The sequence below is a fragment of the Lynx rufus genome, unplaced genomic scaffold (genome assembly GCF_022079265.1).
Source record: "Lynx rufus isolate CCGP_SWC_20201006 ecotype Redwood Valley unplaced genomic scaffold, mLynRuf1.p SCAF_9, whole genome shotgun sequence".
NCBI classification, from domain to species: domain Eukaryota; kingdom Metazoa; phylum Chordata; class Mammalia; order Carnivora; family Felidae; genus Lynx; species Lynx rufus.
In genome coordinates this window covers 6,716,785-6,730,101 of record NW_025814897.1, presented here as the reverse complement: position 1 = coordinate 6,730,101, position 13,317 = coordinate 6,716,785, and the positions used below count along the sequence as shown (strand labels likewise).

At 37.9% G+C, this 13,317-nt stretch overlaps 1 protein-coding gene across 1 annotated transcript in view; it reads right to left on the bottom strand.

Annotated features, from left to right (window-relative positions):
• The window catches only part of CUL5 (cullin 5), a 97,546-nt gene that overhangs the window by 36,348 nt on the left and 47,881 nt on the right, over positions 1-13,317 (bottom strand). Inside the window, exons 5-7 of the mRNA XM_047070776.1 lie at positions 12,721-12,862; positions 10,770-10,915; positions 10,606-10,686 (exon numbers count right to left, since the gene is read on the bottom strand). Coding sequence (XP_046926732.1) covers positions 10,606-10,686; positions 10,770-10,915; positions 12,721-12,862 — 369 coding nt within the window. The remainder of the gene's footprint in view (positions 1-10,605; positions 10,687-10,769; positions 10,916-12,720; positions 12,863-13,317) is intronic.

Here is a 13,317-nt window from a genome sequence, read left to right as displayed (position 1 = left end):
GTCAGAACTAATAAACAAATTCAGTGAAGTTTCAGAATATAAAATTAATATGCGAAAATCTATTATGTTTCTTTACACTAATAACGAACTATCACAAAGAGAAATCAAGAAAACAAGCTCATTTACAACTGCACCAAAAAGAATACCCAGAAATAAATTTAACCAAGGAGGTAAAAGAACTATACACTCAAAACTGAAAGACACTGATGAAACAAAATGAAAAACACACAAAGAAATGGGAAGATATTCAGTGCTCATAGGTTGGAAGAATAGTGTTAAGATGTCATGAGACTACAAGTAATATATAGAATCAATGCAATCCCAATCAAAAGTCCAGTGGTATTTTTCACAGAAAAAGAACAAACAACCTTACAATTTGTAGGGAACCACAAAAGACCCAGAATAGTCAAAGCAACCTTGAGAAAGAAGAACAAAGCCGGAGGCATCACCCCCTGACTTCAAACTATATGACAAAGCTCTACAGTAATCTAAATCGTGCGGTATTAGCACAGAAACAGACACGCAGATCAACGGAACAGAAAAGAGAGCCCAGAAATAGGCCCACACTTATGCGGTCAATTAATTTACAACAAAGGAGTCAAGAATATACAATGGGGAAAGGACAGAAATATACATGAGGAAAGGACAACCAAGTACCAATAAATGGTGCTGAGAAAACTGGATAGCCACACACAAATGAAAGAAACTGCACCACTCTCTTGCACCACACACAAAAATGAGCTCAAAATGGATTCAAGACTCAAATGTAAGACCACAAACCAGAAAGCTCCTAGAAGAAAGCATGGGTGATAAGCTCCTTAACACGGCTCTTGGCGATGACTGTTTTGAATAGGACACCAAAAGCAACAAAAGCAAAAATAAACACGCAGGACTACGCCAAACTAAAAAACTGCTGCACGGCAAAGGAAGCCATGAACACAATGAAAAGACAACCTACCAATGGGAGAAAGTCATTGCACATCACCTATCTGACGAGGAGCTAGTATCCAAAACGCACTAAGAACTCCTACGACGCAACAGCAAATAGTAAACAATTAGAGTGAAAAATGGGCGGATCTTCCCATGCGTCCAATGACGACATAAGATGGCCAACAGGTCATTCAAAAGATGCTCATTGTCACGAAAATGTAAATCGGAACCACAATGGGCTATCACCTCACACCTGTCAGAATGGCCAGTATCAAGAAGACAAGAAATAACAAGTGTGGGCGAGGCTGTGGTGAAAAGGGAGCCCGTGTGCACTGTGGGTGGGAAGTAAACTGTGCAGCCACAATGGAAAACGCTATGGAGGTTGCTCGAAAAATTAAGAACAGAACTACCATATGATCCAGCAATTCCACTTCTGGGTGTTTATCCAAAGAAAATGAAAACACAAACTCGAGAAGACATATGCACCTCCTATTCAATGCATCATTTACAATAGCCATGATATGGAAATAGCCTAAGTATCCATCAATGGACAAATAAGATAAAGAAACTGGTGTGTGTGTACGTGCATATAGGTATATGTGTGCGCACACACACACACACATAGATATACACAATGGAATATTATTCAGCCAATAAAAAGAATAAGGTCTTGTCATTTGTAATAACTTGGATGGACATTGAGAGCATTATGCTGAGTGAAATAAGGCAGAGAACGATAAACACCATATGAATTCTCTCATATGTAGGATCTTTAAAAACAAACAAAAACGTGGGGCTTGAACTCACAACCCCAAGATCAAGACCTGAGCTGAGGTTGAGTCAGATGCTTAAGGAACTAATGCTTAACCTCATACATTGAATCTTAGAAAAGGGAAAGAGAAAAAAACCCCAAACTCATAGATACAGAGAACAGATTGATGGTTGCAAGAGGCAGTGGATTAAGGGTAGGAAAAGTGTATTTTGTTTTTAGTTTAAAATAAATTGAATAAAACTTCTTTAGAAGTCATTTTTACTTACTGGTTTACTTGTCTTTATACATCCTTCTCTATCTGAATGTTAACTCTGTAGGAAGCAGGACTTTGTTTCGTCCATGAGGTACTCCCTCTCCTCCCTCAACAGTAACAGAGACTAACTACATATTTACTGAATAACTGAGTGCTCAGTAAACACACATTCAAATGGTCTAATGAAAAAAACAAAACAAAACAAAATCTAGAGGATTGTGATCTCTAGCTACAGGATCCCATTCCTCAATAAACCCAGGGCATATTCACCAACAAACAAACGAACAAGTCCTCAGATTGTAGAATGTCTGCCCTTATCCCACGGGCCATCCCACTGGAAGAAAAGCAGTCCAGTGGAAAAAGCTCTAGTTCGGAGCCAGGCAACAAAAGCTGTAACTCATCATTACATACCGGACACTGAAGACAATGATTTTTCACTGCTTTTCACCAAGTGCTTCGTAAGTAGGGTTCTATTATGTATACACACTGCCTTCCCCAAAATTCTAACTTAAAACACCCTGGAGTCTTCTAAGTATACAATCTTTTAAAAACTGGAGAGGGCTCTCACAACTAGCTCCCCTCTGACTCTACTGTCAGATTATTCTAATAACTCAGGCTCAACATCTTTTAGTCATCCTACAGGTTATTAAAATGTCTTTTAGGGAACGCCTGTCTGGCTCAGTTGGTAAAACATGCAACTCTTGATCGCGGGGTCATGAGTTCAAGCCCCACACTGGTCATAGGGCTTACTTGAAAATAAACGAATAAAATAAAATTTCTTTCAATTATTCCTTCAAAATGTCTCTTACATGCCTTCCTTTCCATTCATTTATCATCACGTACCTAGTTGAAAACCTTTTACTGCAGTGTCAACAACTAAAAGCAAGTTGCTTTTTGCAGCAAAAGTTGCAAGTTGCCTCTTTAAAGGTCATACACACCACGGCATATGAATCTTCCCCAAGTGCAGCTTTGATCCCCTAGTCATCAACTTTCATGGCTCTCCAATACCAGAGCACTGGTTCCCAAAGCTTTCAGACCAAACAGCCCTTTATACAGCAAATTCTGACATGAAATTTACCTATATTGTTTCAAAAACATTGATATAACTCTCTAATCATAATATACAGCAGACATCAAAGGAAAGTTCTCTATAATAAGTCAGTAGGTATTTCAACCTGTAAATTCTTGGGCACAACCAAATGAGAAGATACAACAGAGCAGTCAGATACTTTCATCTGTATGTGGCATTGCTGGGAATGCGACAACTAGAAAGGCAGTCCCACACAGGTATGCTGGTGACTCAGACACCATGAGCAGTACCACTACAAGTGACGGAAGTTTCTGACAGTAAAAAAATTTTTAAATGCCAAACAGCAATAAAAATATTATCTTTCCCCAACTTATACAATAATATTATCCCTGGAAAATAAAGTGTATTATTAATATCATGCAAAAATATTTTGGTTTATACGTAAAATAAAATTCAGTTTTAGACCCAAGCATAAACAAGATGCTCCCTTACATGAGTGGCCAGTGGGACACTGACCGTTACTTCTGGGATGTGATCCAATCTTTATGTGGGACCACCAGAGCACCGGGACATGTAGCATTCGTGACCCCCATTCACTAAAAATCACTGCGACAACCAAAAAAACCCTCCACAAATTTGGATAACACTTCTTAGAGGTAGATGTTACCTCCATCGAAAACCTCTGGCCTAGAGATTTCAGCTCAAAATGAGTTATCCTAGTTCAAAAATATTAATCTAGAATTCAACTGTTCTCCACTTTTTTCCCACCTTTTGTGTATGGGCATCTGTATGTTGTAATAACTAAATAACTCACAGCATTACTAACTTTCCACTGATTCATCTCTGTCATAATCTGCTTTACTAACGACAAGCAATTTCAAGTAAAAGTTGAATTAGGATAAATCTACCAAAGGATCCTAAAGATATTATTCTTGTTATACAATAAACTTAACATTTAAACATTCTACACATAAGAAACTGAGAGGAAGATCCTGGCAGTAACTTTACTGGCTACATAGGATATGTCAAAATCCCTTTGGGGTACAAATGTTTATCCATTAAAAAAATGGAACTTTGTGTTCATTCCTAAAATGGAAGAATGGTGTAACATTAGGAACTCTGTTAAATGTGGTTTACTGAATTAGTTCAATGAAGGAAAATGCCATGTGATCAACTCCACTGATGCTTTCCAAATTAAAAAGGCATTCTTCATAATCTGCTTTTTTTTTTTACATTTTATTTTGATTTTAGCATTACAAAAAAGTTGCAGAAAGAGCATAGAGCGCCTACACATTCCTTACCCGATTTCCCCTAACAGTCGTCCCACACATAACTACAGCACAACCATCACAACCACGAAAACAGCACACTACATCACCTAACCACAGACCTGACTCTAAACTCACCGTGTTCCCACTAAGGTCTCTTCCCTATTCCTGCATCTTATCTACACGCTCACCAGTGCCCCCTGGGCTGGGGCAGTTCCTCGGTCTCTTTTTTTTAATCTTGGCACTTAAAAAAATTTTTTTTTAAACATTTTTTCATTTTTTGAGAGACAGAGAGAGACAGAGCATGAGCAGGAGAGGGGCAGAGAGAGAGGGAGACACAGAAGCCAAAGGCGGCTCCAGGCTCTGAGCTGCCAGCACAGAGCCCAACGCAGAGCTTGAACTCACAGACTGTGAGATCATGACTTAAGCTGAAGTCAGACGCTCAACCGACTGAGCCACCGAGGCACCCTTGATCTTGGCACTTTTCAAGTTTTGATGAGAATACCACAGAAATGAGGTACTCTTCTCAAGGTACATCATGTCAATATGTCCTATTACTGGTAATGTAAACCTTAATGACCTGACAAAGACAAGGTCTTCTGGGTTTCTCCATTGTAAAGTTACTATTTTTCCCTTAGTAACTGTCCGGGGGAATATACTTTGAAACTACTAAAGTGGTCCATTTCACCTCAAACTTTGGCCATTAACTTTAATATCCATTAGTGAAACTTTTCTACAATTACTACTGTGGTATTTGTCTAATAGTGATTATCAATTGCCCTCCATATTTATAAGGTGGAAATCTCCTGTGAGAATGAGTTTGAGCGGCGCCTGGGTGGCTCAGTTGGTTGGACATCCGACTTCAGCTCAGGTCATGATCTCGCGGTTTGTGAGTTTGAGCCCCGCATAGGGTTTCTGTGCTGACAGCTCAGAACCTGCAGGTTGCTTCAGATTCTGTGTCTCCTCCTCTCTCGGCCCTTCCCACACTCATGTTCTGTCTCTCTGTCTCTCAATAACAAATAAATGTTAAAAAAAAAAAAATTTAAAAAAAAGAATGAGTTTGAGCATTTTCTTTTTTTCTTTTAGTATTTTTATTTATTTTTGAAGGAGAGAGAGAAAGACAGAGCATGAGTGGGGGAGGAGCAGAGAGAGAAGGAGACACAGAATTCGAAGCAGGCTCCAGGCTCTAAGCTGTCAGCACAAAGCCCGATGCAGGGTTCAAACCCACAAACTGTGAGATCATGACCTGAGCCGAAGCCGGATGGTCAACCGACTGAGCCACCCAGGCACCCCTAGTTTGAGTATTTTCTGTGTTTAATGGCCATTATTAGGTATATATTTCTGTGATTTGTCTGTATCTTTTTCCAATATTTTTCTTTCAGGTTCTTACTCATTTTTTGTTCCTCAATTTTTCAAAGTTCTTTATATAGCAGGGCTAAGAGGCCTCTTTGTGATATATGTCACAAATATGTTTTCCCAGATTGTCAGTTTCCTTTTGACTTTATGGTTCTTTTCATTAATTTTTAAAATCTAGTCAAATTTATCAATCTTTTCTTTTACTGACTCTGAATTTTGAGTCATGTTAGAAAGACACCAAGGTTAAAGAGGAACTCTTCTAGGACCTGTATGACTGAATGCTGTAATACACAGAGTCAGCTTTTTCCAAATGGCTACCGAGTTGTTCCATCACTATCTTTTTTTTTTTTTTAAAGTTTATTTATTTTGAGAGAGGGAATGAGAGAGAGAATCCCAAGCAGGCTCTGCACCACCAGTGCAGACGTGGGGCTCGAACTCACCAACCATGAGATCATGACCTGAGCCAAAACCAAGAGTCAGAGGCCTAATGGATTGAGCCACCCAGACGCCCCTCCCATCACCATCTTTTAAAAAGTTTATCTTCACTCCCAATGATTGGAGATCCAACCTTTTTCACATAAAACTCTGGACTTTCTACCCGATCCCACTGGTCCACTATGCATTCGTGTGCCAATATCACATTATTTTACAGAAGATGTTTCAATGTCTGATGGAGCTTGCTCTGCACAGTTTTTCTTTACCAGTATTTTCCTGGCTGTTCTTACATGTTTATTTTTCCACACAAACTTTCATATCAACTTGTCCTAACTTTATTAAAGTTGTATTTTTGTTGGAATTATGGTGAATTTGTAAATTCATTTAGGGAACAACTGACATCTTTATAATTCTGAGTCACAGAATTTAATAACAATAGATGTCTTGGGAAGTCTGGGGGGCTCAGTCTTAGGTTAACTGACTCTTGGTTTTGGCTCAGGTCATGATCTCACGGGTTCGTGAGTTTAAGCCCCGCATTCAGCGCAAAGCCTGCTTGGGATTTCTCTCTCTACCTCTCTCTCTCTGCCCCTCCCCCACTTGAGCTCGGTCTCAAAAGATAAACATAAAAAAATTAAAAAAAAGAAAAAAGAATAGTCTTTCCAATATTTCAAGTCTACTTCTGTGTCTTTTTGAGTGTGTAAAGTTTTCCTCCTACAGGTTTCAAACATTTGTTAAATTTATTCCCAAGCATTTAATTTTCTTTGTTATTACCATAGTGAGATTTTTCTTAATATTATATTCTATTTATTATTTATGCATAGGAAGACTATTAGTTTGGTACATTATTTTTACATCCTACTACTTTACTGAACTGCTTTATTTTTTGAGTTAATTTTATCACTGATGGTCTGGAGTTTTCCAAATACACTATCAAATCATCTCTAAACTTAGAGTTTTACTTCTGCTTGCCCATTCTTATTACTGCAATTGATTTCTCTAGTCTAAGTGCAAAGGCTGATACCTTTGCATACAATACAATGTTAAACAGAAATAGAAATAGTGGGCACCCTTGCCTTGTTCATGATTTTAGTGGAAAGGACACTGGTGTTTCTCCATGAAATAAGATACTGGCTTTAGGACTATGGTATACAAATTTCTGATAATATTCATAATAAAAGATGAATAAGTGAATACTTCTTAACCTAACAAAATGCAAACATCATGCCAAACTCCAACACCATGCTTAGTGATGAAAATGTGGACGTATTCCCATCAAAGACTGAAAGAAGACAAAGATCCCCAATATTTAACATTTTTCTAAAACTAACTATTAATAGATTTAGTCCATTGAAGGAAATAGGAGATATTAACATTAGAAAGGAAAAAGTAAGCATCATCATTTGCAAATGATATCATCAGCTGCCTGGAATACACAGGGTAACAAAATAAAACTCTTACAAACAATGAAAGAATCCAGTAAGCTGTTTAGTACTATATTAACATTACTTGAATGTACATTTGATCTTTATTAGGGTTGGCCTCACAACTGGGTACTACCTGGGTGAGAGTTCCTCTATTATAGAAAACATAACAGGTCCAAAAACGTGTTTTCCTGCATATGTTAAAAACTAATCAGGTGTAAAAAACTGAGGATGATTCATACTAACTAAAGTTGATTAACCATAATAAATTGCTAATTTACAGAGAGAAAAAAGTGCCAAAAACATACTTACTTTAATCTTAAATTCTGGAGTGCACTACTGTGTACCCCATACGAAGTGACCGTAACAGTAAAATATATTCTCCCTATATTATGACTGTCCTCCATTAAAAAGAATAGTTTGATATATAAGAACATAGCACTGCATGTTCTGACCTCTAGAAATTCTTCTCAGAGAATTTAGGACAGTAAGTCTGCTTTGAATTATTTGTAGTATGGAAAGTGACTTGTTTCTTACTAACTATTCAAATAATACTGTTCATGGGCACCTGGGTGGCCCAGTCGGTTAAGCATCTGACTCTTGATCCCAGCTTAGGTCTTGATCTCAGGGTTTTGAGTTCAAGCCCCATCTTGGACTCTATGCTGGGCATGAAGCCTACTTCAAAAATATAAATAATAGTAATACTGTTCATACTTTATTTGTATCAGGACTTGGTGAGTTTTTGTTTACTGTTCCATCACAACATACTTCAATTTAACACATCATTTCTCTCTGAAAACAGAAACTGTAAATTAGCAATGTAACAAATATTATATACACAGTATCAGGGCCTCAGCTCAGCGAGGTATACAAATAGTAATGCATCTGCATTAAGCCTGAAATTCCCAATGTTATAATCAATCCTACAGTTTTGTACGTGGTATGTCCTCTGTACCAAATTTTGTTGTACAAACAACACATTGGTCGCTGATGAATACTAATCTATTAACAGAGTGATAACCTTTGAAGAAAAAGATGGCAACAGTAATTTGGAGAGGGCATGACAGATTTCTGAAAGATTTCTGAATTGCTGGTAATTCTTGTTATGGTGATCTTACAGGTATGTTCACTTTGTGATAATTCATACTTGAGATTTCTGTGCACTTTTATGTATATACATTATACTTGAATCAAGTGTATTTTAATTTTTAAAAATAAGCAGAAAACTGAAACAAAATAAAAACAAACCACACAAAAAGACCTCCAACATCTCCAATAAAGTGAAATTTCTCTGGAAGCATGCTATATTGCACTTAGGGTCTCTGTTGAAAACAGTAACAAAAAAACTTATCTTTAAACTCTAGAATCATTCAGCTTGATGAGATCCTCACACTATGTGTTAACTGTGGAAGATCAAATTCACGTCTTCTATTTTAACTTTTTCTGTGTGTGTGTGTGTGTGTGTATGTGTTTCAAAGTAGAAAGGGAGGCTCACCTGTTCTATACAAACTGTCATGTGTATTTGAGTATCTCTGCCTTTCTCATTCTCCTTTTCTTGCCTTCTCTTATTCTTAGACCATCTATAGCTGAAATTCCTGAAGTCTCATATGCATATAATACAAATTAAGCTGTATAAACCAGAGCAGAAAAACCATTCTACCTTACAAAACTGCAACATCCCCACCCAGACGCTCCAGGCACAATGATCAACTCAAACTCCTCACGCTCACTCATTATTTCTTCTGCACCATCCAGACTTACTCTTCCCCCAGGCCAAAGCCCCAGAAACACCCGGACTCAGTTCCCTTTAATATCTAGCCCCACCCACAGACACCAGGTTCCATTTCTGGGAAGCCTTTCTCTCCACTCTTCTGGGCTATGCCCCCACTGCTACAGTCCTATCTGGTGCTCCCAAACCCTAGCACGAATGATCATAAAAACCACCTACCTCCTATTCTTCTCTCTTCCCCATTCCAATGAACCTTTCATCCAGTCATGTCCTCTCTCTGAAGGACAGCGCTGAGCGAGGCACCTTGCTTAGAAACATTCATTGGCCTTCCCTGCACTTTGAATGAAGCCCAAGCCTGGCTTTCAAGGTCTACACAGAATTCCTACAAATAACCATGAAATTAGCCCACTTTCCTGACCAATATGAGAGTTATTTTAACCACTAAAAGAGGACACATACTGTATATTATGAAAAGACAAACAGAAAAACCAAAGGAAAAAAATCTAACTCAGCCTGATTTCTGAACAAAGAATGAACAGGACTATCATTCAAGACCGAAGAGCCAAAGAAAAGTCAGAAGCAAATAAATAAATAAATCCATCCATAGCTGAAAAGGTTTGGTTACAGGGAAACATGAATGTCGCCACCCGGAATGCAAATCTAAATCTAGTTCCTCATCCCCAAAGACTGAAAAGAACTACAGGAAACACTACTGCTATATGTGAGCAATTTCCAAGACTCTATGCAAGCTTGATTCTTACTTCCTTAGGACAGCACGTTAAGGTCATTCTCCATGTAGAAGAAAACAGCGAGGACAGATAAAAGAGCATGGCTATGATCTCTGATCAGTTTCACTTTTTTTTTTTTTTTTTTGAGGAAATTACAGTATAAAAACACCAAAATAACAATATAAAGACTGATGTTCTCTGATCAAGTAGTATTTTATCTCACAAGATAAGGTTTGAAAACATCCTCTCAGAACAAGAAAAAATACCCTCCATGGTCACTATTTCAGGGATCACAGCCACTTTACAGAACATAATTATCGTGAATTATAAGGATCCACTATATCTCTAGGGAACATATTTTACTTGCAACACAAACATGGTTAACTTCGGATACGCATAAAACAATACAAGGACACTGTTTAAAAATTAAGTACATTAAATGTAGTGAAGCCTGGAGCAGGGATGGCAAATAGATTTCGTCTTGCACGTCAGTTCAAAAGAACAACGAGTTCTGAATAAGGTGTCCTCTGAAGCCGGGATACCAGGGGAGAGACTGTCCTCGATTAGTAATGTTGGCCAGAGATAAGAGAAAGGAGTCAGAAGACCTGCACCACACATTTGCCATCCCTTGGCTACCGTACTTCAAAGAATCTCAAAGAATACATAATCACAAAATTACTTACTGCTTCAACAGAGTTGCATTCCCGCCTTGTTTCTAAATAACGTAGTGCTCGTTTTTCTTCTTCTTTCAATTTAGCGTCTGCCTGCCCAGAAGCAAAATAGCAATCATTTTTAAGAATATCAAGAGAACAGCTGAAATTATCACATATACTAAGTTCCGACTTACATATTTCATGTAATTCTGTACACCATTTTGCTGCAAATACGAGGGTGCCTGTGTTCTATAAAATCTCTCTGTGGAGTCCAAGTATGCCTTCTCAAAATTATCCCTATAAATTTGAAGCTTATCCTCAGGATTAGAACAAAGGTTAACTGAAAAACAGAAAATAAAATTTTACTCTAATTATGTTTCAAATCAGTATTTTGAGTACAATAATTGAAATAACAAATAGTGAGGGGTCATTATGTGCAAGGGACTGTGACAACGCTCAAGAGAACATATATAATACAAGACCCTTCTCCATAACAGACTTAAAATGGTAACAGCATAAAGCACTAAAGTGACAAACAGTACAGATAACACGGGCTATTGTATTTCTGCATAGGAAAGGGCATGACTTCTAACTAGATGGTCAAGAATGGTTATTCACAGATGAGATGAGATTTGAGATGAGTCTTAAGGGAAAACTAGAATTTACACAGAAGCTAGTAAAATAAGCAAATAATCTGAAGCACAAAAATCCCAAGGCCAAGTCAAGGTATAATGACCAGGTAGAATGGGAAGTTAGGAGTGGCTGTGGAGGGGTACATGGGTGGCTGAGTCGGTTGAGCATCAGACTCTGGATTTTGGCTAAGGTCATGAACTCTGGGTTTGTGAGTTTGAGCCCCATGTTGGGCTCTACACTGACAGCATGAAAACTGCTTGGAATTCTCTCTCTCCCTCTCTCTCTCAAAAAGAAAAAAAATACGAGTGGTTATGGAAAGTCTCGAATCTCAGGTTAAGTAACCTGAATTCAGCATGGTGTAACCACTAAATGGGTAAAATCAAATAAAATACTACTTTAAAATTAATCTCATGAACAGTACATGGGTTAAACGATAGTAATAAGGTCACTATAAGACAACTGTTTCAAAAGTCCAGAAGCAGAGTTTACACAGTATAAACTGGTGGTAGCTGATATAAGAGGAATAAATTTCAAGGACATGGCTAATGAAAGCCTAAACACTATGATATCTCAAGAAGTATGGGGATAATAGAGAAAGCCAATCAAAGATAACTGCAGGTTCATTAATACAAAAAATTCTTGGGGCGCCTGGGTGGCTCGGTCGGTTGGGTGTCTGACTTCGGCTCAGGTCATGATCTCACGGTCCGTGAGTGCGAGCCCCGTGTCGGGCTCTGTGCTGCCAGCTCAGAGCCTGGAGCCTGTTTCAGATTCTGTGTCTCCCTCTTTCTCTGCCCCTCCCCTGTTCATGCTGTGTCTCTCTCTGTCTCAAAAATAAATAAACGTTAAAAAAAAAAAAATTAAAAAAAAAAATACAAAAAATTCTTACTGAGGAGTACTTTGTGCCCACGTCCTACATCCAGTAAAGATACAGTGTCAACAACAAAGTTAACTGAACTAAATTATGATGACAGGGAGGCACGGGTCCTATGAATCAATGTGAGAGGGACCTAAGCTAGCCTGGGAATTAGGGAAGGCCTCCAAGAGGAAAGAGAGGATGCAGATGAGCTAGAAGACAGAGGGAGGAGGAGGAGTATTCTCAGAGAAAACACTGTATCTGACTTAAATAATAAATGAGAAGAGCACTGCCAGAAACTGAAAAGTTCAGAGAGGAGTATGTACATGAAATAAACATACTGTCTGAAAATATAAGCACAAAATTAGTTACCACCTTTAGGAGCTAAAGAATCAAATCTACATCTCTCTAATTCAGGTCACTAAAAGGATTTGCCAGCCAAGAAATGAGTGACATGGAGAAAACAAGTATTAACCACACAAATATGGGTTTTTCTATGTGGCCTTGAAGAGATTTCATGCCTTCTGTGTACTCTTAACAGCATCTGGCACTAAACATAGACGTGACTCTATGCTAGTACACATAACTCTGGCAGTACTATTCTGTAACTGTCTCAGCATTTCCAGAAAAAATTATGATCAGGAAAGTTCAGAACATACCATAGGATTCTCTTACTCCAATGACCAGCTGAGAATCAAAAGCTTCTCCTAATCTTTCAGCATGTACCAGCTTCATTGCACTATCCTGGAGTCTGTTTTTTATATTTGAAAAGATTGACTCATTCCATGTATCAAGCATGAGCTAGGATAAAAAGAAGTATGAAATCGTTGCAATTATTAATACACTAAGTACCATACAGACACACAAAACTTTAGCTATAAATACTAAAAAAAGGAAACCACATTCTTAGGCCTATATTCACTTGAATACTTCAGGGAACTAGTATATTTAAATTTGGTAAAAAACACATGGTAAATGTTAAAGAACACATTTCAAAATCTAACATAAATGGATTTGAATTCCAGCTCTATTACTTATTCACTGGCTTTCCCATCTGTAAAATAGTAAAAGTAAGAATACAAATCTTAAGTGGTTGTTGTAAAAATTAAATACAGTAATACCTGGAAAAGGTTACCTCCCCTACAGTTACAAGGTTACATTTCAGAAATACTGGTCAGTGTTTGGAATGCTCATGTGCAGGTTTGTACGAACACGCAATAAATGCAAAAAGCGCTGAATGAAAACCTGCCTGATAC